Here is a 23,192-nt window from a genome sequence, read left to right on the forward strand (position 1 = left end):
TTTCCCCTGGCCATCACACGTGATAATCTTCCACCTAGTATCGGGATATGTCCAACACCTCCCTATGGAGAGTGCTAGGAATGTGGAATGGTAGCAAAATTCACTTTTTCTAATGCCCCTGTAATCTTTCTCCTGGGTTGCTCGCTGCAGTGTCCAGGAGATTAATTTTTAATTTCTGCAGTCTCCAGGCCCCTCCCAGAAGGTTGGAAACCTTCCTTTTTCCCAGTTGCTAGTTTGTAAAACTGCAACACAAGCTGCCTGTGAGAATAAAGTCATATTGCAGGTGATGACGTCTCATACAGTAGTTGGGATGCTGAAAACATAGGTAATTAATAGTTAATGTTAAGTATTCATGTGTGGCACCATCCTATACTTGAGCAACTCTACTAACTGTTCTGATTTACATGCAAACTTTGGTGATGGAGGGGGTGGATATTGAGTTCAGTGGCAAGGGTACCAATCAAGTTGTGAATATTGTTGAGCTTCTTGAATGTTGTTGTGGTTGCACCCATCCAGGCGAGTGGTGAGTATTCCATCAAAGTGGTGACTTGAGCCTTGTAGATGGTGGAAAGGCTTTCAGGTGGCAGGAAGTAGTCCACGTGCCACAGAGTACCCAATCTCTGCCCTGCTCTTGTAGCCACACTATTGATATAGCTGGTCTAGTTCAGCTTCTGGTCAATGGTGACCCTCAAGATGTTGATGGTGGAGGAGTCAGCAAATGTAATGCCATTGAAGGCTAAGGGGAGGTGGCTGGGCTTTCTCTTTTTTGAGATAGTCATTACCTGGCACTTATGTGGCATGAATGTTACCTGCCACTTGTCAGCTCACGTCGAAATGTTGTAGGCTGGGATGGGCTGCTTCTTTGTCAGGGAAGTTATGAATAGAGCTGAACACTGGAATCGTCAGTAATTGCTGTAGAAGTTGGTCTTTTTATCCCGTGATTTATTTCTTCTGTAATCGAGTTCAGAATTTGTTTTTAGTTTATATCCCCTCCACCGTGTATTATTTTATAGATTTACTAATTGGTTTTTAATGATGCATTAACAAGGATAATATTTCTATGAAGTTGGGAACATGAGTCATGGACCAAATGGACTTTCAGTCAGTATCATAAGAACAGTTAATTGTTTAATGGAGACTAAAACATTGCTCTTTTGTCAGTTGATGGATGTCAATCTCCTGAACTACTCGCAAATGGTCGCATAGTCTCAGGCTTTGGACCTACATACAAACATCAGGAGACGATCACCTACAGCTGTAATGAAGGTTATGAAATGGTTGGCAACGATGTCATTGAATGTAGTGAGAACAACACATTTGTACCACCACCACCTACCTGCAAACCATGTGAGTAACCATTCCTTTAACTTGAGAATGGAATCAAAATATTTCTTAAACTTTTTTCTTATTCATTTATGGGATGTGGCTGTCACTGTCAAGACCAGCATTTATTGCCCATCCCTAATGTCCTTGAGCAGGTGGTGGTGAGCTACCTTCTTAAATCGCTGCAGTCCAGGTGGTGAAGGTGCTCCCACAGTGCTGTTCGGGAGGGAGTTCCAGGATTTTGACCCAGCGATGATAAAGGAACAGCGACATATTTCCAAATCAGGATGATGTGTGACTTGGAGGGCAGTGTGGAGTTGATGGTGTTCCCATGCAGCTGCTGCCCTTGTTCTTCTAGGTGGTAGGGTTTGTGGGTTTGGGAAGAGCTGTTGAAGGAACCTGAGAATGGAATCAAAATATGTAGGGGGAACATTTTGCAAATCTGTTGAAACTATGTAAATATCTGAATATTGTGATTGATGTTTCCCATTTGGCATTGCAATAATTTTTTTTCTTGCTGTTCTTAATAAAATAAATGGGAATAATTTTCAGTGAGCCAATGAGCAGAGGAAGCTGAATGCTTTAATGCCATACTTTTGTTTCTTTTATCATGTCTTAATTTTGTGGCCACAAGCACACATATAGGGCAGAGTTCCAGATTTCGATGACTATTTCTGTGGAAAAAGCGCTTCCTCATTTCATTCCTAAATGGCCTAGCTCTGATTTTACGATGGTGCGCCCATTGTTTAGTTTTCTCCACCACGGGAAATAATTTCTCTGTATCTCCGCAATCGAATCCCTAAATCATTTAAAATACCTCAATTAGATCACCCTCAACCTTCTAAACTTAAGGAAATAGAGGCAACATTTATGCAACCTGAGTTAATAAAACTCACGACACACTTGGTTTGAGCATAAAGCAAGGCTTTAATCAAGTTGATTCAGAACATGGGGGTCTAGTTGTACTTCACTAGTTCCTTGTCTTACAAAATGTCCCTGACAAGCTGGGCCCACGCCCGAGTATTTATACTCCTTGGACGGTGCCACAAGCTGGCCGTCCAGCGTTATTTCACGAGTAGTTTCTTGATGAATGATGAGATTTATAACACAACCTATCATCTTAATTTAATGCTTTAGGTCCTGGTATCATTCTGGTGAATCTGCACCATATCCCTTCCAAAGCCAATATATCTTTACAGAGGTCCAGTGCCCAAAACTGAACACAGTGCTCCAGTGAGGGTTGACCAACGATCTATAAAATTGAAGCATCACATCCTCACTTTTGAATTCCAACCCCCTTGAAATAAAGGCCAACATTTCATTAACCTTTTTGTTTACCTTTTGTACCTGTGCTGTTTTTAGTGATCTATGTACCTGGGCACCTTAATCCCTTCGCTCCTCCACAACACCTAGCCTCTCACTAGTAAGAAAATAGTTGGAAACCTAACATTAGCATGGGAGGAACCAGTTATTCAATGTTTTGATTCAACATTGTATGTTAAAGGACCATAGTGTGTGTAATGAAAAATGGCTACACATCAAATCAATCCTACTCCTTCTACAAGCCATATTGCTAATGGTAGTGTTGGAGCAAGGAACAGAGTTTTGGTGAGTAGTGGGAAGTTTAGGAGGTGGTAGTTTTAGTAGATTTTTATCAGACAGGAAGTGGTAGATTTGTGACGTTGAGCCGTGGGAGATCTGGGAGGTGGAGGTGACTTGTAAAGGAAAAGTGCAAGTGGCAGTGAGCGGCGAGTGGCGGTAAGGAGAGGGTGGGAAGTGCCAGGTGAATGAAAAGTGGGAGCAGTATGGATGGAGGAATGAGGTAGAACAGGAGTAGCAAGAATAGAGGCAGGAGAAGCAGGCTGGGGACAAGATGACTCAGAATAGGGCGATGTTGTTGTGCGCTCTGCCGGTTGGTGCAAGGCATGAAGTGACAAAGAGAAGGGGAGCAATGGAAGACCAAGTGGGGCAATGGAAGTTCACGAGAGGCAATGAAGAGAATTGGGCCACTGGTCTGATAAATGAGGGATGGGCCTTGTTGGCTGCTTAATTATTTATGCCAGTTTCTCAGCAGTGGGAAACTGACTGTAATTTCTCTTGGTCATCACCCTTTCTCCCCCCACACCCCACTCCGCTGCTCACCTATTCTCCACTGGTCCCACTACCCCTGCCTCCTTCTCTGCCCCTTACTGCGCAACCCTAATATCTCCCCCCACACCCACTTTGGTATCATCTCATACTCGCTCAATCACCTACACTAAACTTTAAAGAAAATTAATAATTTTAAAAAGAATTTCCTCCACTCCCCTCAAGTTCTACTGGCAAGTCATCGAGCCACATAAGGGGATATTAGGACAGGTGAGCAAAATCTTGGTCAAAGAGGTAGATTTAATGAGAGTCTTTACAGAGAATTGAGTGGGGGAGGTTTAGGATGGGAATTTGAGAGCTTGGGGCCTTTAATTCAAAATATGATAAACATTTGGAACAATTTAGTTGATAATGCAGTGAAGTCAGACATTTACTAATTTTTTTTAATGAGACATTAACATGCATGATGTTATTTCGATGGCGATGGGAACAGGTGCAGTGGGCCAGATAAACTTTCATTCTGTATCATAAGTACAGTTAGTTTCTTAGTGGAAACTAAAACATTGCTCTCTTGTCAGTTGTTGGATGTCAATCTCCTGAACTGCTCACAAATGGCCACATAGTCACAGGATTTGGACCTACATACAAACATCGGGAGATGATCACCTACAGCTGTAATGAAGGTTATGAAATGGTTGGCAACAGTGTCATTGAATGTAGTGAGAACAACACATTTGTACCACCACCACCAACCTGCAGACCACGTGAGTAAACATTCCTTTAACTTGAGAATGGAATCAAAAGATGTGGGTGGAGCTTTTTGCAATCTGTTGAAACTCTGTTAGCGCCTGAATGTTGGGATTGATTTTTCCCAGTTTGCATTGGCACATTGATTTTTTTTCTTGCAGTTTTAACGCCATACATTGGCCCCTTTTATCATGTCTGGTCACAAACGCTCACACAGGGTTGAATTCGCCCCTCCGCACCCCCCACCACCCGAGTGGAATTCCGGTGGCTGGCAGGCAGTACGCGCGACCAGCCGCTCAGTAGTCGTGGCAGGCGGCCTGGCCTCAATTGCATTGTAACAGTGGGCTATCTCACCAATGCACGCTGCCAGTTCCGAGCTGCCACAATATCAGGCGGTCCACTTGGCCTCCTGATCTGAAGAACTCGTCAACTCCCCTGAGCTGTCTGCTCCACTTTGGTGCCCTCAGGCCCATCACCAGCAATACCACCACTTTCCACTTTGCAATACTTCACCATAAATGTAATTCTTGTTAAAAGTAATGGATGCAATATCATGGGCACAATTTCCTGATGGGTCCTCCCAGCATCCGCCAGGAGCCCAGAAGTGGAAGGTAAAGTGCATTGCTAATGAGTTTGCCGCATTATACAGTCTTACATAAACATAAATTTCCATAAACAGAATTTACTTCATAAATGTGGACAGAGAAGTATTAAATATCCATCCACTAATACTGCCAAATGTATTCTTAGCTTAGAATAGCTTTATCCACTGATTCTGTGTAAATCTTCTGCGATTGGGAACTGTTTGACGTACTGTACATAATCAACCTCGTATTCAAGCTTCACACTTAATTTTATTTTTGCTCACTGTGCTAGATTTTGCCAGTAACAATTTTGGTCTCCTTATGTTTAAAGGTTCCTGTGGTAAGCTTCCACAATTGGAAAATGGCTCACCAACTGAGGGATTAATTTCTCGGACCTCATTTACTGTTGGTACTGAAGTTAATTACAGTTGTTATACGGGCTACACACTGAAAAATGAAAGTTCAACATCTGTTACCTGTCAGGTTGATTCAACTTGGACACCATTACAGGCCATTTGTGAACGTAAGTGATAAGTGTAACTTTATTTTCCCTGCTAATTCACTTTGTGCATCCTCTCCTAAAGGAAGTGACTTGTGCTGGAGTGCAGTTCTCTCAGCGCAAGCAACCTTCAGTACCTTAGAGTACACAAGTCTTAAGCTGGAACTAATGGTTAGTGATCAGGAGTGGGAACCACTTTTTTCTTCATTCATTCAGAGATGCTGATGCCAACTTGATGGGGAGGTTTTCTTTACAAAAATTTTAAAAAATTCTATATTTTTGCCATTTGTTCACAGTTTGTATTTTGAAACACAACCCTGAAAATGTCAACTATGTTTATATCATTGTTAAAAGAATATAAATTGTAATTTGGCACAGTATAATCTGATGTTGTCAGCCATAGATGAATTGCTATATATTAATGAGTGTGAATTGTTAAATATAGTCAGCATAATCCATAGTTAATGATCCATCGTTAAATCATGCTCATCTTCCCTCCTCTTCCTTTCTCGTTTAAGATCCAACTAGATCTGTGTCTGTGCCCCACTGAATTACTTGTGTTAGTGCAGCACATAGGAAACTGTTGCATTAATATGCTGATCAAGCTTGAGTGAAATAATTGATATTGAGGAGGTGACAAAAGCCTGGAGAAATATTTCAGTGGTGGTGGTGCTGAGGTAGAAGCAGGTAACGTTACTGAAGGGGAAATAAGTGATCTTTCTGATGGATAAGAGAGTGGTAGTCAGGGAGGAGAATGAAATTCAGGGAGGTTGCTGATTCTTTGGCAGGAGCCAAACAGGATGGCTTCAGTCTTGCAGATAAATTGAAGAAAGGTCTTCCTTAACTATGTCAGATAAGCAGCTGAGCTCAACCGTGGTCATTGCAGAGTCAGGCATGGTGGTGAAGTAGTAATGGATGGTATTAGCATACATATGGAAGTTGAATCCATGCCTACAAATGTTGTCACCGAGGAACAGTGTATCGATGAGAAAAAGAAGGGGCACAAGACGGAATTTTGGGGCACTCCAACATCGATAGTGTGCTAGTTGGTATAAAAATTAATTCAATATTTCAAGTATGCTGTCACTACTGTGCACGAGCTACAATATGCCCACTCATGTGTGAAATGATTCTATTCCTACAGCAACATGCGGTGCAGTTTTACCAGGCACCTACTTGCAAACTATGTGGGTGATGATTTTTTAAGAGTTTTTTTTAAAACTGAAATTGAAGTACTTTTCAATGACCAATTGAGCAAAGTGAACCCTTACAGCTTGAATGTTGTACGTACCAGTTTATATCACATTCTAACTTGGTGGTCACACACACGCACACACCTCGAGCCTGAATTTGCGATCGGACGCTTCCCGTGGGCAGATGCCTCCGATCACCAAATTTTCTATGCATTTACCTGGTGGTTCGGGAGATACGAAACCTTGCGATCCTAGGCCTCTCCTGATAGAAATGCGCAGAGGCCCACGTAACCCAGGGGTGCATGCGGTTCGCAAGCGCCCCAGGGATCACGTGGGCCAGCCCAACCATTGAAAGAATGGAATCCCCACTCATATTAATACGAGTTCCGTATGTATGGAAGTGTCGTAAGTATGAATGGGGATGACTTAAAAAATACACAACACATGAATTTTTTTTTTACATTACATATATAAAATTAATTAAATTGGCATTTAATTAAATATTTTAAACAATTTTAATTTTTTGAATGAAACAATTATGTTATAACGGGGATAAAAATTAACTTACCTTATTGGACAGGGTTATTGATGTATAAGTGAGTGATAAAAAATAAAATGTTATTTTTAAAAATTCTTATGCTGGTAAAAACAGGCGTAAGCATTCCACGGTCTTTCAGCGGGCGGAAGTTGGGCAATTAGCGCAACTCCCCACCCGCAGAGGCCCTTTTCCTGGGGATGTGGAGGATCTGTAGTGTCGGGTTTTAGCGCATGCGCTTCGCAAGCCTAGACCCGGCACCTGCGCGGCCCCTACGGGCGCGTGCGCACCTCGTATGCATCTGTAGGGGTCGCAAAATACGGCCCACTGTCTTTTAATCTGGAAAACATGGTGAAATAGTGAGTGGACATTTCCCTTGCATTATTAATAGAGAAAGTTCACCCCAAAGTGGCATGTAGGAACACTTCCTAAAACATCACAGGACTGAGGCACAAGGTGAGAAGGCCTGTCTTCAAGCTGAAGATGCTGGAGCAGCAGCAGGATATCCGTGATGGTATCTCTCATCTGCTTAGTGTGATGCATCAGATATCTGGAGATGAGTAGCTGCAGCTGTAATGCAGGTTATGAATTGGCCGACAAGAATGTTGGTAAATGTAGTGAGAACATAAGAATTAGGAGCAGGAGTCGGCCATACGGCCCCTCGAGCCTGTTCCGCCATTCAATAAGATCACGGCTGATCTTCAACCTCAACTCCACTTCCCTGCCTGATCCACCATATCCCTTGATTCCCCGGGAGTCTAACAATCTACCTATCTCAGCCTTGAAGATACTCAATGATTTAGCATCCACAGCCCTATCGGGTAGAGAATTCCAAAGATGAGATATTTGTTGCCCAATCACATTGAGATGCTTCCTGCCTGCCATGTTGGAGGCTTGAGAGGCTTTTTAGTGCCTAAAAACGTGAGCTCCACAACTGAATTTCTAGGCCCTTGTGTTTTGGACTGCTGGTAAAGATACTCCTAGATGCATGCAGAGGGAGATTGAAGGCAGAGCCCTATTAATAAGGGATATTGCACCGTTGAGTGAATCTTGTGTATATTTTGCCAACATTTTCAAAGTGACTTCCAGAATTAGGAGAAGTTGGTAGCAGTTTCATATATTAATTCCAAAGAAATACGTTGAAAGAAATCATTTGAGCTCCTGGTATTTTGTAATATTTCTACCTTTGCCATTTTTTCTATCTAGCATTGAACTGTGGTAATCCAGGAGAGATTCTGAATGGGTATTATGAGGCACCAAAAACTACATTTAGAAGCAAGGTTACTCTTTATTGTAATGAAGGGTGAGTTGTCCTTACTCAGATTGCTGAATAGTTTGGTGAAGATTTATTTTTAAAATGCTGTGAATGTGGTGACAGCAGTCCACAGCATCTCCATGTTGGTGCAACAATGCCACTTACCCAACCCAAGACAACCATTACCTGTTGTTTACATTTTTGAAGACAGCCGTCACTGTGGCTACCGTGTGAGGCTTGTAACTGAATGTAACACTATGGGCAGTACCTTTACACATTCTACTCTCACCAGTCATGTAATTGTCCAAGGACACCCTCAAAGCCTCCTTGAAAAAGTGCAACATCCCCACGGACACCTGGGAATCCCTGGCCCAAGACTGCACAAAGTGGAGGAGAAGCATCCGGGAAGGCACTGAATACCTCGAGTCTCTTCGCCAGGAGGAAGCGGAAGCAAAGCGCAAACAGCGGATGGAGTGCACGTCAACCCAAGCACTCCACCCACCCGCCCCTTCAACCACCGTCTGCCCCACCTGTGACAGAGACTGTCGGTCCCGCATTGGACTCATCAGTCACCTGAGAGCTCATTTTTAATGTGGAAGCACGTCATCCTCGGTTCCGAGGGACTGCCTAAGAAGAAGAAGAATTGTCCAATTAGTGCTAAATTCTGGGCTATTGATGCTGTCCAAATTTCACCGACTGGTCAAGCTCCTGTCACTTAGCTTCTTCGAGAACAATTGCAATATTTAATTTATGATTGATCTGTAGATCTATAATTTGAGTTCAACATTGGAGGTTTGTGCCTGCTGGTTCCTCAAAACTGCAATTCAGCTCTGTGAGCCAAGAAGCACCAATATCCTTCCTAAGACGAGCTGACCTGAAATACGTTTGCTCTTCCATATGATTTCTGACCAACACTTCGTCCAGTAATAGTATAATATGTCTTGATTTTCAATGTGCCCCTGTGCTAATGTAACCCAGGACCCTGACTAGCATGTTTCTGTTTCTCCAGGTACCGAATGGTGGGTCTGAACTATCGGTTGTGTACAGCTGATGGCTGGGATGGCCAGGCCCCAACCTGTGAATGTAAGTTAGGGCTCCAAATGTCTGGCTTCACTTTCTGTGCCAAACAATTACGTCAAGTTCTAAAATATTGTATAATGTTTTATAAAGTACCCCAATTAGCTTTACAGTGAATGATTGTCAGAATTGTAATGGTGCGATTGTACATGGCCAGGAGAAGGAATAGGATTCATGGGCTGCTTGGCATTTTCTTTTCAATTTATTAATTGATTTCCATTCCCACGGTGATAAATAGTTCGACTGCTGATGAAGGAAGAAAAGTAACAATTGTCGATTTTGTTTTTAAAATGTGCTTTTTCAGTCAAAGTGTAAATGTACTTGGATTAATACTTTCAATATCAATTCCACAGGAATTTGCTTCTGGTGCAGTTACTGTGCTGTAATTGCCAAATTGAGCTGTAATTAAAGGGATGGATGTTTTTGTTTGGGGAAAGAAATTAGTCAACCAAAGTTTACTTAATTAATACAACTTAATTCCCAATTAATTTGTGCTATTTAAATAAGTAGGTGGAACTCGCTATCACAAGGAGTAGCTGAGGCGAACGGGGTTGATGCATTTAAGTGAAGTTAGATAAGCAGATGAGGGAAAAAGGAATAGAACGATATGTTGATGGGGTTCGATGAAGAGGGGTGGAAGAGGCTCGTGTGGAGCATAAACACCGGCCTGTTGGGCCGAATGGCCTGTTCAGTGCTGTAAACACTTTGTAAATTTCCTCCCTTTTATTTAATGTTTCAGATTTTACAATCCTGTGACATGTGCTGTACCCTAAGTGGCAAGCAACTAACCTTCCAGTGTTCACGGTTCACCCTGGCTTCTCTGTATTCATCACTTTTTCTGTTTACCTGCTCACCTTAAAAACAAAATGTAGCTGAGATAAGTTGATTAGGTTGTTGCGAGGATTATTGGGAGGGGGCAGAAAGGAAACGTCAGTGAAGAATGCCCATGGCCTGCTCTGAATTGCATGTATTGGTTCATCAGTGTGCTGTGCCATTGACCTGACTGAGATTAATCCCTGAAGCTCTTAATCTACTGTCTGTTCAGGACTCGAACTCAATTAAATTTTCCCCTGGCCATCACACGTGATAATCTTCCACCTAGTATCGGGATATGTCCAACACCTCTCTATGGAGAGCACTAGGAATGTGGAATGGTAGCAAAATTCACTTTTTTTAATGCCCCTGTAATCTTCCTCCTGGGTTGCTGGCTGCAGTGTCCAGGAGATTAATCTTTAATTCCTGGAGTCTCCAGGCCCCTCCCGGAGGGTTGAACCCTCCCTTTAACCCAGTTGCTAGTGTGTGAAACTGCAACACAACCTGCCTGTGAGAATAAAGTCATATTGCAGGTCGTCGTACGTGTCTTCACACTGTTGCCTTTGGGGAACTGTATGAAGTGGTGGAAGGATTTCTGGCCGCGATTAACGCTCCTTCCGTGACCATAACGATCTTCGTACCAGCCATTAGGGTGGTTAGTCGTATGGACGCAAGTATCCCGCTGGATGTCAACCCAGAATTTAGAGCCGGAGCTCCAACTCCACTTGCCGGGACTGTCTGGAGCGGGGTTCGAAACCCTATGCCTTCTGGCCCAGCAGCGGGGATGCTACCGCTACGCCAAAGGCCCACTCCATATTGCAGGTGATGACGTCTCATACAGTAGTTGGGATGCTGAAAACATAGGTAATTAATAGTTAATGTTAAATATTCATGTGTGGCACCATCCTATACTTGAGCAACTCTACTAACAGTTCTGATTTACATGCAAACTTCGGTGATGGAGGGGGTGGATATTGAGTTCAGTGGCAAGGGTACCAATCAAGTTTTGGATATTGTTCAGCTTCTTGAATGTTGTTGTGGTGGCACCCATCCAGGCGAGTGGCATGAATGTTACCTGCCACATGTCAGCTCACGTCGGAATGTTGTAGGCTGGGATTGGCTGCTTCTTTGTCAGGGAAGTTATGAATAGAGCTGAACACTGGAATCGTCAGTAATTGCTGTAGAAGTTGGTCTTTTTTCCTCTTGATTTATTTCTTCTGTAATCAAGTTCAGAATTTGTTTTCAGTTTATATCTCGTCCACCGTGTATTATTTTATAGATTAACTCATTGGTTTTTAATGATGCATTAACAAGGATAATATTTCTATGAAGTTGGGAACATGAGTCATGAACCAAATGGACTTTCAATCAGCACCATAAGAACAGTTAATTGTTTAATGGAGACTAAAACTTTGCTCTTTTGTCAGTTGTTGGATGTCAATCTCCTGAACTGCTCGCAAATGGCCACATAGTCTCAGGCTTTGGACCTACATACAAACATCGGGAGACGATCACCTACAGCTGTAATGACGGTTATGAAATGGTTGGCAACTATGTCATTGAATGTAGTGAGAACAACACATTTGTACCACCACCACCTACCTGCAGACCATGTGAGTAAACATTTCTTAAACTTTTTTCTTATTCATTTATGGGATGCGGCTGTCACTGTCAAGACCAGCATTTATTGCCCATCCCTAATTTCCTTGAGCAGGTGGTGGTAAGCTGCCTTCTTAAGTCGCTGCAGTCCGTGTGGTGAAGGGACTCCCACAGTGCTGTTCGGGGCGGAGTTCCAGGATTTTGACCCAGCGATGATAAAGGAAGAGCGACATATTTCCAAGTCAGGATGGTGTGTGACTTGGAGGGCAGTGTGGAGTTGATGGTGTTCCCATGCAGCTGCTGCCCTTGTTCTTCTAGGTGGTAGGGTTTGTGGGTTTGGAAGAGCTGTTGAAGACACCTGAGAATGGAATCAAAATATGTAGGGGGAACATTTTGCAAATCTGTTGAAACTATGTAAATATCTGAATATTGTGATTGATGTTTCCCATTTGGCATTGCAATAATTTTTTTTCTTGCTGTTCTTAATAAAATAAATGGGAATAATTTTCAGTGAGCCAATGAGCAGAGGAAGCTGAATGCTTTAATGCCATACTTTTGTTTCTTTTATCATGTCTTAATTTTGTGGCCACAAGCACACATATAGGGCAGAGTTCCAGATTTCGATGACTATTTCTGTGGAAAAAGCGCTTCCTCATTTCATTCCTAAATGGCCTAGCTCTGATTTTACGATGGTGCGCCCATTGTTTAGTTTTCTCCACCACGGGAAATAATTTCTCTGTATCTCCGCAATCGAATCCCTAAATCATTTAAAATACCTCAATTAGATCACCCTCAACCTTCTAAACTTAAGGAAATAGAGACAACATTTATGCAACCTGAGTTAATAAAACTCACGACACACTTGGTTTGAGCATAAAGCAAGGCTTTAATCAAGTTGATTCAGAACATGGGGGTCTAGTTGTACTTCACTAGTTCCTTGTCTTACAAAATGTCCCTGACAAGCTGGGCCCACGCCCGAGTATTTATACTCCTTGGACGGTGCCACAAGCTGGCCGTCCAGCGTTATTTCACGAGTAGTTTCTTGATGAATGATGAGATTTATAACACAACCTATCATCTTAATTTAATGCTTTAGGTCCTGGTATCATTCTGGTGAATCTGCACCATATCCCTTCCAAAGCCAATATATCTTTACAGAGGTCCAGTGCCCAAAACTGAACACAGTGCTCCAGTGAGGGTTGACCAACGATCTATAAAATTGAAGCATCACATCCTCACTTTTGAATTCCAACCCCCTTGAAATAAAGGCCAACATTTCATTAACCTTTTTGTTTACCTTTTGTACCTGTGCTGTTTTTAGTGATCTATGTACCTGGGCACCTTAATCCCTTCGCTCCTCCACAACACCTAGCCTCTCACTAGTAAGAAAATAGTTGGAAACCTAACATTAGCATGGGAGGAACCAGTTATTCAATGTTTTGATTCAACATTGTATGTTAAAGGACCATAGTGTGTGTAATGAAAAATGGCTACACATCAAATCAATCCTACTCCTTCTACAAGCCATATTGCTAATGGTAGTGTTGGAGCAAGGAACAGAGTTTTGGTGAGTAGTGGGAAGTTTAGGAGGTGGTAGTTTTAGTAGATTTTTATCAGACAGGAAGTGGTAGATTTGTGACGTTGAGCCGTGGGAGATCTGGGAGGTGGAGGTGACTTGTAAAGGAAAAGTGCAAGTGGCAGTGAGCGGCGAGTGGCGGTAAGGAGAGGGTGGGAAGTGCCAGGTGAATGAAAAGTGGGAGCAGTATGGATGGAGGAATGAGGTAGAACAGGAGTAGCAAGAATAGAGGCAGGAGAAGCAGGCTGGGGACAAGATGACTCAGAATAGGGCGATGTTGTTGTGCGCTCTGCCGGTTGGTGCAAGGCATGAAGTGACAAAGAGAAGGGGAGCAATGGAAGACCAAGTGGGGCAATGGAAGTTCACGAGAGGCAATGAAGAGAATTGGGCCACTGGTCTGATAAATGAGGGATGGGCCTTGTTGGCTGCTTAATTATTTATGCCAGTTTCTCAGCAGTGGGAAACTGACTGTAATTTCTCTTGGTCATCACCCTTTCTCCCCCCACACCCCACTCCGCTGCTCACCTATTCTCCACTGGTCCCACTACCCCTGCCTCCTTCTCTGCCCCTTACTGCGCAACCCTAATATCTCCCCCCACACCCACTTTGGTATCATCTCATACTCGCTCAATCACCTACACTAAACTTTAAAGAAAATTAATAATTTTAAAAAGAATTTCCTCCACTCCCCTCAAGTTCTACTGGCAAGTCATCGAGCCACATAAGGGGATATTAGGACAGGTGAGCAAAATCTTGGTCAAAGAGGTAGATTTAATGAGAGTCTTTACAGAGAATTGAGTGGGGGAGGTTTAGGATGGGAATTTGAGAGCTTGGGGCCTTTAATTCAAAATATGATAAACATTTGGAACAATTTAGTTGATAATGCAGTGAAGTCAGACATTTACTAATTTTTTTTAATGAGACATTAACATGCATGATGTTATTTCGATGACGATGGGAACAGGTGCAGTGGGCCAGATAAACTTTCATTCTGTATCATAAGTACAGTTAGTTTCTTAGTGGAAACTAAAACATTGCTCTCTTGTCAGTTGTTGGATGTCAATCTCCTGAACTGCTCACAAATGGCCACATAGTCACAGGATTTGGACCTACATACAAACATCGGGAGATGATCACCTACAGCTGTAATGAAGGTTATGAAATGGTTGGCAACAGTGTCATTGAATGTAGTGAGAACAACACATTTGTACCACCACCACCAACCTGCAGACCACGTGAGTAAACATTCCTTTAACTTGAGAATGGAATCAAAAGATGTGGGTGGAGCTTTTTGCAATCTGTTGAAACTCTGTTAGCGCCTGAATGTTGGGATTGATTTTTCCCAGTTTGCATTGGCACATTGATTTTTTTTCTTGCAGTTTTAACGCCATACATTGGCCCCTTTTATCATGTCTGGTCACAAACGCTCACACAGGGTTGAATTCGCCCCTCCGCACCCCCCACCACCCGAGTGGAATTCCGGTGGCTGGCAGGCAGTACGCGCGACCAGCCGCTCAGTAGTCGTGGCAGGCGGCCTGGCCTCAATTGCATTGTAACAGTGGGCTATCTCACCAATGCACGCTGCCAGTTCCGAGCTGCCACAATATCAGGCGGTCCACTTGGCCTCCTGATCTGAAGAACTCGTCAACTCCCCTGAGCTGTCTGCTCCACTTTGGTGCCCTCAGGCCCATCACCAGCAATACCACCACTTTCCACTTTGCAATACTTCACCATAAATGTAATTCTTGTTAAAAGTAATGGATGCAATATCATGGGCACAATTTCCTGATGGGTCCTCCCAGCATCCGCCAGGAGCCCAGAAGTGGAAGGTAAAGTGCATTGCTAATGAGTTTGCCGCATTATACAGTCTTACATAAACATAAATTTCCATAAACAAACAGAATTTACTTCATAAATGTGGACAGAGAAGTATTAAATATCCATCCACTAATACTGCCAAATGTATTCTTAGCTTAGAATAGCTTTATCCACTGATTCTGTGTAAATCTTCTGCGATTGGGAACTGTTTGACGTACTGTACATAATCAACCTCGTATTCAAGCTTCACACTTAATTTTATTTTTGCTCACTGTGCTAGATTTTGCCAGTAACAATTTTGGTCTCCTTATGTTTAAAGGTTCCTGTGGTAAGCTTCCACAATTGGAAAATGGCTCACCAACTGAGGGATTAATTTCTCGGACCTCATTTACTGTTGGTACTGAAGTTAATTACAGTTGTTATACGGGCTACACACTGAAAAATGAAAGTTCAACATCTGTTACCTGTCAGGTTGATTCAACTTGGACACCATTACAGGCCATTTGTGAACGTAAGTGATAAGTGTAACTTTATTTTCCCTGCTAATTCACTTTGTGCATCCTCTCCTAAAGGAAGTGACTTGTGCTGGAGTGCAGTTCTCTCAGCGCAAGCAACCTTCAGTACCTTAGAGTACACAAGTCTTAAGCTGGAACTAATGGTTAGTGATCAGGAGTGGGAACCACTTTTTTCTTCATTCATTCAGAGATGCTGATGCCAACTTGATGGGGAGGTTTTCTTTACAAAAATTTTAAAAAATTCTATATTTTTGCCATTTGTTCACAGTTTGTATTTTGAAACACAACCCTGAAAATGTCAACTATGTTTATATCATTGTTAAAAGAATATAAATTGTAATTTGGCACAGTATAATCTGATGTTGTCAGCCATAGATGAATTGCTATATATTAATGAGTGTGAATTGTTAAATATAGTCAGCATAATCCATAGTTAATGATCCATCGTTAAATCATGCTCATCTTCCCTCCTCTTCCTTTCTCGTTTAAGATCCAACTAGATCTGTGTCTGTGCCCCACTGAATTACTTGTGTTAGTGCAGCACATAGGAAACTGTTGCATTAATATGCTGATCAAGCTTGAGTGAAATAATTGATATTGAGGAGGTGACAAAAGCCTGGAGAAATATTTCAGTGGTGGTGGTGCTGAGGTAGAAGCAGGTAACGTTACTGAAGGGGAAATAAGTGATCTTTCTGATGGATAAGAGAGTGGTAGTCAGGGAGGAGAATGAAATTCAGGGAGGTTGCTGATTCTTTGGCAGGAGCCAAACAGGATGGCTTCAGTCTTGCAGATAAATTGAAGAAAGGTCTTCCTTAACTATGTCAGATAAGCAGCTGAGCTCAACCGTGGTCATTGCAGAGTCAGGCATGGTGGTGAAGTAGTAATGGATGGTATTAGCATACATATGGAAGTTGAATCCATGCCTACAAATGTTGTCACCGAGGAACAGTGTATCGATGAGAAAAAGAAGGGGCACAAGACGGAATTTTGGGGCACTCCAACATCGATAGTGTGCTAGTTGGTATAAAAATTAATTCAATATTTCAAGTATGCTGTCACTACTGTGCACGAGCTACAATATGCCCACTCATGTGTGAAATGATTCTATTCCTACGGCAACATGCGGTGCAGTTTTACCAGGCACCTACTTGCAAACTATGTGGGTGATGATTTTTTAAGAGTTTTTTTTAAAACTGAAATTGAAGTACTTTTCAATGACCAATTGAGCAAAGTGAACCCTTACAGCTTGAATGTTGTACGTACCAGTTTATATCACATTCTAACTTGGTGGTCACACACACGCACACACCTCGAGCCTGAATTTGCGATCGGACGCTTCCCGTGGGCAGATGCCTCCGATCACCAAATTTTCTATGCATTTACCTGGTGGTTCGGGAGATACGAAACCTTGCGATCCTAGGCCTCTCCTGATAGAAATGCGCAGAGGCCCACGTAACCCAGGGGTGCATGCGGTTCGCAAGCGCCCCAGGGATCACGTGGGCCAGCCCAACCATTGAAAGAATGGAATCCCCACTCATATTAATACGAGTTCCGTATGTATGGAAGTGTCGTAAGTATGAATGGGGATGACTTAAAAAATACACAACACATGAATTTTTTTTTTACATTACATATATAAAATTAATTAAATTGGCATTTAATTAAATATTTTAAACAATTTTAATTTTTTGAATGAAACAATTATGTTATAACGGGGATAAAAATTAACTTACCTTATTGGACAGGGTTATTGATGTATAAGTGAGTGATAAAAAATAAAATGTTATTTTTAAAAATTCTTATGCTGGTAAAAACAGGCGTAAGCATTCCACGGTCTTTCAGCGGGCGGAAGTTGGGCAATTAGCGCAACTCCCCACCCGCAGAGGCCCTTTTCCTGGGGATGTGGAGGATCTGTAGTGTCGGGTTTTAGCGCATGCGCTTCGCAAGCCTAGACCCGGCACCTGCGCGGCCCCTACGGGCGCGTGCGCACCTCGTATGCATCTGTAGGGGTCGCAAAATACGGCCCACTGTCTTTTAATCTGGAAAACATGGTGAAATAGTGAGTGGACATTTCCCTTGCATTATTAATAGAGAAAGTTCACCCCAAAGTGGCATGTAGGAACACTTCCTAAAACATCACAGGACTGAGGCACAAGGTGAGAAGGCCTGTCTTCAAGCTGAAGATGCTGGAGCAGCAGCAGGATATCCGTGATGGTATCTCTCATCTGCTTAGTGTGATGCATCAGATATCTGGAGATGAGTAGCTGCAGCTGTAATGCAGGTTATGAATTGGCCGACAAGAATGTTGGTAAATGTAGTGAGAACATAAGAATTAGGAGCAGGAGTCGGCCATACGGCCCCTCGAGCCTGTTCCGCCATTCAATAAGATCACGGCTGATCTTCAACCTCAACTCCACTTCCCTGCCTGATCCACCATATCCCTTGATTCCCCGGGAGTCTAACAATCTACCTATCTCAGCCTTGAAGATACTCAATGATTTAGCATCCACAGCCCTATCGGGTAGAGAATTCCAAAGATGAGATATTTGTTGCCCAATCACATTGAGATGCTTCCTGCCTGCCATGTTGGAGGCTTGAGAGGCTTTTTAGTGCCTAAAAACGTGAGCTCCACAACTGAATTTCTAGGCCCTTGTGTTTTGGACTGCTGGTAAAGATACTCCTAGATGCATGCAGAGGGAGATTGAAGGCAGAGCCCTATTAATAAGGGATATTGCACCGTTGAGTGAATCTTGTGTATATTTTGCCAACATTTTCAAAGTGACTTCCAGAATTAGGAGAAGTTGGTAGCAGTTTCATATATTAATTCCAAAGAAATACGTTGAAAGAAATCATTTGAGCTCCTGGTATTTTGTAATATTTCTACCTTTGCCATTTTTTCTATCTAGCATTGAACTGTGGTAATCCAGGAGAGATTCTGAATGGGTATTATGAGGCACCAAAAACTACATTTAGAAGCAAGGTTACTCTTTATTGTAATGAAGGGTGAGTTGTCCTTACTCAGATTGCTGAATAGTTTGGTGAAGATTTATTTTTAAAATGCTGTGAATGTGGTGACAGCAGTCCACAGCATCTCCATGTTGGTGCAACAATGCCACTTACCCAACCCAAGACAACCATTACCTGTTGTTTACATTTTTGAAGACAGCCGTCACTGTGGCTACCGTGTGAGGCTTGTAACTGAATGTAACACTATGGGCAGTACCTTTACACATTCTACTCTCACCAGTCATGTAATTGTCCAAGGACACCCTCAAAGCCTCCTTGAAAAAGTGCAACATCCCCACGGACACCTGGGAATCCCTGGCCCAAGACTGCACAAAGTGGAGGAGAAGCATCCGGGAAGGCACTGAATACCTCGAGTCTCTTCGCCAGGAGGAAGCGGAAGCAAAGCGCAAACAGCGGATGGAGTGCACGTCAACCCAAGCACTCCACCCACCCGCCCCTTCAACCACCGTCTGCCCCACCTGTGACAGAGACTGTCGGTCCCGCATTGGACTCATCAGTCACCTGAGAGCTCATTTTTAATGTGGAAGCACGTCATCCTCGGTTCCGAGGGACTGCCTAAGAAGAAGAAGAATTGTCCAATTAGTGCTAAATTCTGGGCTATTGATGCTGTCCAAATTTCACCGACTGGTCAAGCTCCTGTCACTTAGCTTCTTCGAGAACAATTGCAATATTTAATTTATGATTGATCTGTAGATCTATAATTTGAGTTCAACATTGGAGGTTTGTGCCTGCTGGTTCCTCAAAACTGCAATTCAGCTCTGTGAGCCAAGAAGCACCAATATCCTTCCTAAGACGAGCTGACCTGAAATACGTTTGCTCTTCCATATGATTTCTGACCAACACTTCGTCCAGTAATAGTATAATATGTCTTGATTTTCAATGTGCCCCTGTGCTAATGTAACCCAGGACCCTGACTAGCATGTTTCTGTTTCTCCAGGTACCGAATGGTGGGTCGGAACTATCGGTTGTGTACAGCTGATGGCTGGGATGGCCAGGCCCCAACCTGTGAATGTAAGTTAGGGCTCCAAATGTCTGGCTTCACTTTCTGTGCCAAACAATTACGTCAAGTTCTAAAATATTGTATAATGTTTTATAAAGTACCCCAATTAGCTTTACAGTGAATGATTGTCAGAATTGTAATGGTGCGATTGTACATGGCCAGGAGAAGGAATAGGATTCATGGGCTGCTTGGCATTTTCTTTTCAATTTATTAATTGATTTCCATTCCCACGGTGATAAATAGTTCGACTGCTGATGAAGGAAGAAAAGTAACAATTGTCGATTTTGTTTTTAAAATGTGCTTTTTCAGTCAAAGTGTAAATGTACTTGGATTAATACTTTCAATATCAATTCCACAGGAATTTGCTTCTGGTGCAGTTACTGTGCTGTAATTGCCAAATTGAGCTGTAATTAAAGGGATGGATGTTTTTGTTTGGGGAAAGAAATTAGTCAACCAAAGTTTACTTAATTAATACAACTTAATTCCCAATTAATTTGTGCTATTTAAATAAGTAGGTGGAACTCGCTATCACAAGGAGTAGCTGAGGCGAACGGGGTTGATGCATTTAAGTGAAGTTAGATAAGCAGATGAGGGAAAAAGGAATAGAACGATATGTTGATGGGGTTCGATGAAGAGGGGTGGAAGAGGCTCGTGTGGAGCATAAACACCGGCCTGTTGGGCCGAATGGCCTGTTCAGTGCTGTAAACACTTTGTAAATTTCCTCCCTTTTATTTAATGTTTCAGATTTTACAATCCTGTGACATGTGCTGTACCCTAAGTGGCAAGCAACTAACCTTCCAGTGTTCACGGTTCACCCTGGCTTCTCTGTATTCATCACTTTTTCTGTTTACCTGCTCACCTTAAAAACAAAATGTAGCTGAGATAAGTTGATTAGGTTGTTGCGAGGATTATTGGGAGGGGGCAGAAAGGAAACGTCAGTGAAGAATGCCCATGGCCTGCTCTGAATTGCATGTATTGGTTCATCAGTGTGCTGTGCCATTGACCTGACTGAGATTAATCCCTGAAGCTCTTAATCTACTGTCTGTTCAGGACTCGAACTCAATTAAATTTTCCCCTGGCCATCACACGTGATAATCTTCCACCTAGTATCGGGATATGTCCAACACCTCTCTATGGAGAGCACTAGGAATGTGGAATGGTAGCAAAATTCACTTTTTTTAATGCCCCTGTAATCTTCCTCCTGGGTTGCTGGCTGCAGTGTCCAGGAGATTAATCTTTAATTCCTGGAGTCTCCAGGCCCCTCCCGGAGGGTTGAACCCTCCCTTTAACCCAGTTGCTAGTGTGTGAAACTGCAACACAACCTGCCTGTGAGAATAAAGTCATATTGCAGGTCGTCGTACGTGTCTTCACACTGTTGCCTTTGGGGAACTGTATGAAGTGGTGGAAGGATTTCTGGCCGCGATTAACGCTCCTTCCGTGACCATAACGATCTTCGTACCAGCCATTAGGGTGGTTAGTCGTATGGACGCAAGTATCCCGCTGGATGTCAACCCAGAATTTAGAGCCGGAGCTCCAACTCCACTTGCCGGGACTGTCTGGAGCGGGGTTCGAAACCCTATGCCTTCTGGCCCAGCAGCGGGGATGCTACCGCTACGCCAAAGGCCCACTCCATATTGCAGGTGATGACGTCTCATACAGTAGTTGGGATGCTGAAAACATAGGTAATTAATAGTTAATGTTAAATATTCATGTGTGGCACCATCCTATACTTGAGCAACTCTACTAACAGTTCTGATTTACATGCAAACTTCGGTGATGGAGGGGGTGGATATTGAGTTCAGTGGCAAGGGTACCAATCAAGTTTTGGATATTGTTCAGCTTCTTGAATGTTGTTGTGGTGGCACCCATCCAGGCGAGTGGCATGAATGTTACCTGCCACATGTCAGCTCACGTCGGAATGTTGTAGGCTGGGATTGGCTGCTTCTTTGTCAGGGAAGTTATGAATAGAGCTGAACACTGGAATCGTCAGTAATTGCTGTAGAAGTTGGTCTTTTTTCCTCTTGATTTATTTCTTCTGTAATCAAGTTCAGAATTTGTTTTCAGTTTATATCTCGTCCACCGTGTATTATTTTATAGATTAACTCATTGGTTTTTAATGATGCATTAACAAGGATAATATTTCTATGAAGTTGGGAACATGAGTCATGAACCAAATGGACTTTCAATCAGCACCATAAGAACAGTTAATTGTTTAATGGAGACTAAAACTTTGCTCTTTTGTCAGTTGTTGGATGTCAATCTCCTGAACTGCTCGCAAATGGCCACATAGTCTCAGGCTTTGGACCTACATACAAACATCGGGAGACGATCACCTACAGCTGTAATGACGGTTATGAAATGGTTGGCAACTATGTCATTGAATGTAGTGAGAACAACACATTTGTACCACCACCACCTACCTGCAGACCATGTGAGTAAACATTTCTTAAACTTTTTTCTTATTCATTTATGGGATGCGGCTGTCACTGTCAAGACCAGCATTTATTGCCCATCCCTAATTTCCTTGAGCAGGTGGTGGTAAGCTGCCTTCTTAAGTCGCTGCAGTCCGTGTGGTGAAGGGACTCCCACAGTGCTGTTCGGGGCGGAGTTCCAGGATTTTGACCCAGCGATGATAAAGGAAGAGCGACATATTTCCAAGTCAGGATGGTGTGTGACTTGGAGGGCAGTGTGGAGTTGATGGTGTTCCCATGCAGCTGCTGCCCTTGTTCTTCTAGGTGGTAGGGTTTGTGGGTTTGGAAGAGCTGTTGAAGACACCTGAGAATGGAATCAAAATATGTAGGGGGAACATTTTGCAAATCTGTTGAAACTATGTAAATATCTGAATATTGTGATTGATGTTTCCCATTTGGCATTGCAATAATTTTTTTTCTTGCTGTTCTTAATAAAATAAATGGGAATAATTTTCAGTGAGCCAATGAGCAGAGGAAGCTGAATGCTTTAATGCCATACTTTTGTTTCTTTTATCATGTCTTAATTTTGTGGCCACAAGCACACATATAGGGCAGAGTTCCAGATTTCGATGACTATTTCTGTGGAAAAAGCGCTTCCTCATTTCATTCCTAAATGGCCTAGCTCTGATTTTACGATGGTGCGCCCATTGTTTAGTTTTCTCCACCACGGGAAATAATTTCTCTGTATCTCCGCAATCGAATCCCTAAATCATTTAAAATACCTCAATTAGATCACCCTCAACCTTCTAAACTTAAGGAAATAGAGACAACATTTATGCAACCTGAGTTAATAAAACTCACGACACACTTGGTTTGAGCATAAAGCAAGGCTTTAATCAAGTTGATTCAGAACATGGGGGTCTAGTTGTACTTCACTAGTTCCTTGTCTTACAAAATGTCCCTGACAAGCTGGGCCCACGCCCGAGTATTTATACTCCTTGGACGGTGCCACAAGCTGGCCGTCCAGCGTTATTTCACGAGTAGTTTCTTGATGAATGATGAGATTTATAACACAACCTATCATCTTAATTTAATGCTTTAGGTCCTGGTATCATTCTGGTGAATCTGCACC

At 42.7% G+C, this 23,192-nt stretch overlaps 1 protein-coding gene across 1 annotated transcript in view; it reads left to right on the plus strand.

The window, feature by feature from the left end:
- The window catches only part of LOC147105178 (complement receptor type 1-like), a 358,655-nt gene that overhangs the window by 159,400 nt on the left and 176,063 nt on the right, over positions 1 to 23,192 (plus strand). Inside the window, exons 27-33 of the mRNA XM_086011790.1 lie at positions 3,990 to 4,175; positions 5,074 to 5,265; positions 8,176 to 8,272; positions 9,234 to 9,307; positions 18,529 to 18,625; positions 19,587 to 19,660; positions 21,895 to 22,080. Coding sequence (XP_085867916.1) covers positions 3,990 to 4,175; positions 5,074 to 5,265; positions 8,176 to 8,272; positions 9,234 to 9,307; positions 18,529 to 18,625; positions 19,587 to 19,660; positions 21,895 to 22,080 — 906 coding nt within the window. The remainder of the gene's footprint in view (positions 1 to 3,989; positions 4,176 to 5,073; positions 5,266 to 8,175; positions 8,273 to 9,233; positions 9,308 to 18,528; positions 18,626 to 19,586; positions 19,661 to 21,894; positions 22,081 to 23,192) is intronic.

This window comes from Somniosus microcephalus, chromosome 18, assembly GCF_052327205.1.
Source record: "Somniosus microcephalus isolate GS21.2 chromosome 18, FLI_Smic_1.0, whole genome shotgun sequence".
Taxonomy (NCBI): domain Eukaryota; kingdom Metazoa; phylum Chordata; class Chondrichthyes; order Squaliformes; family Somniosidae; genus Somniosus; species Somniosus microcephalus.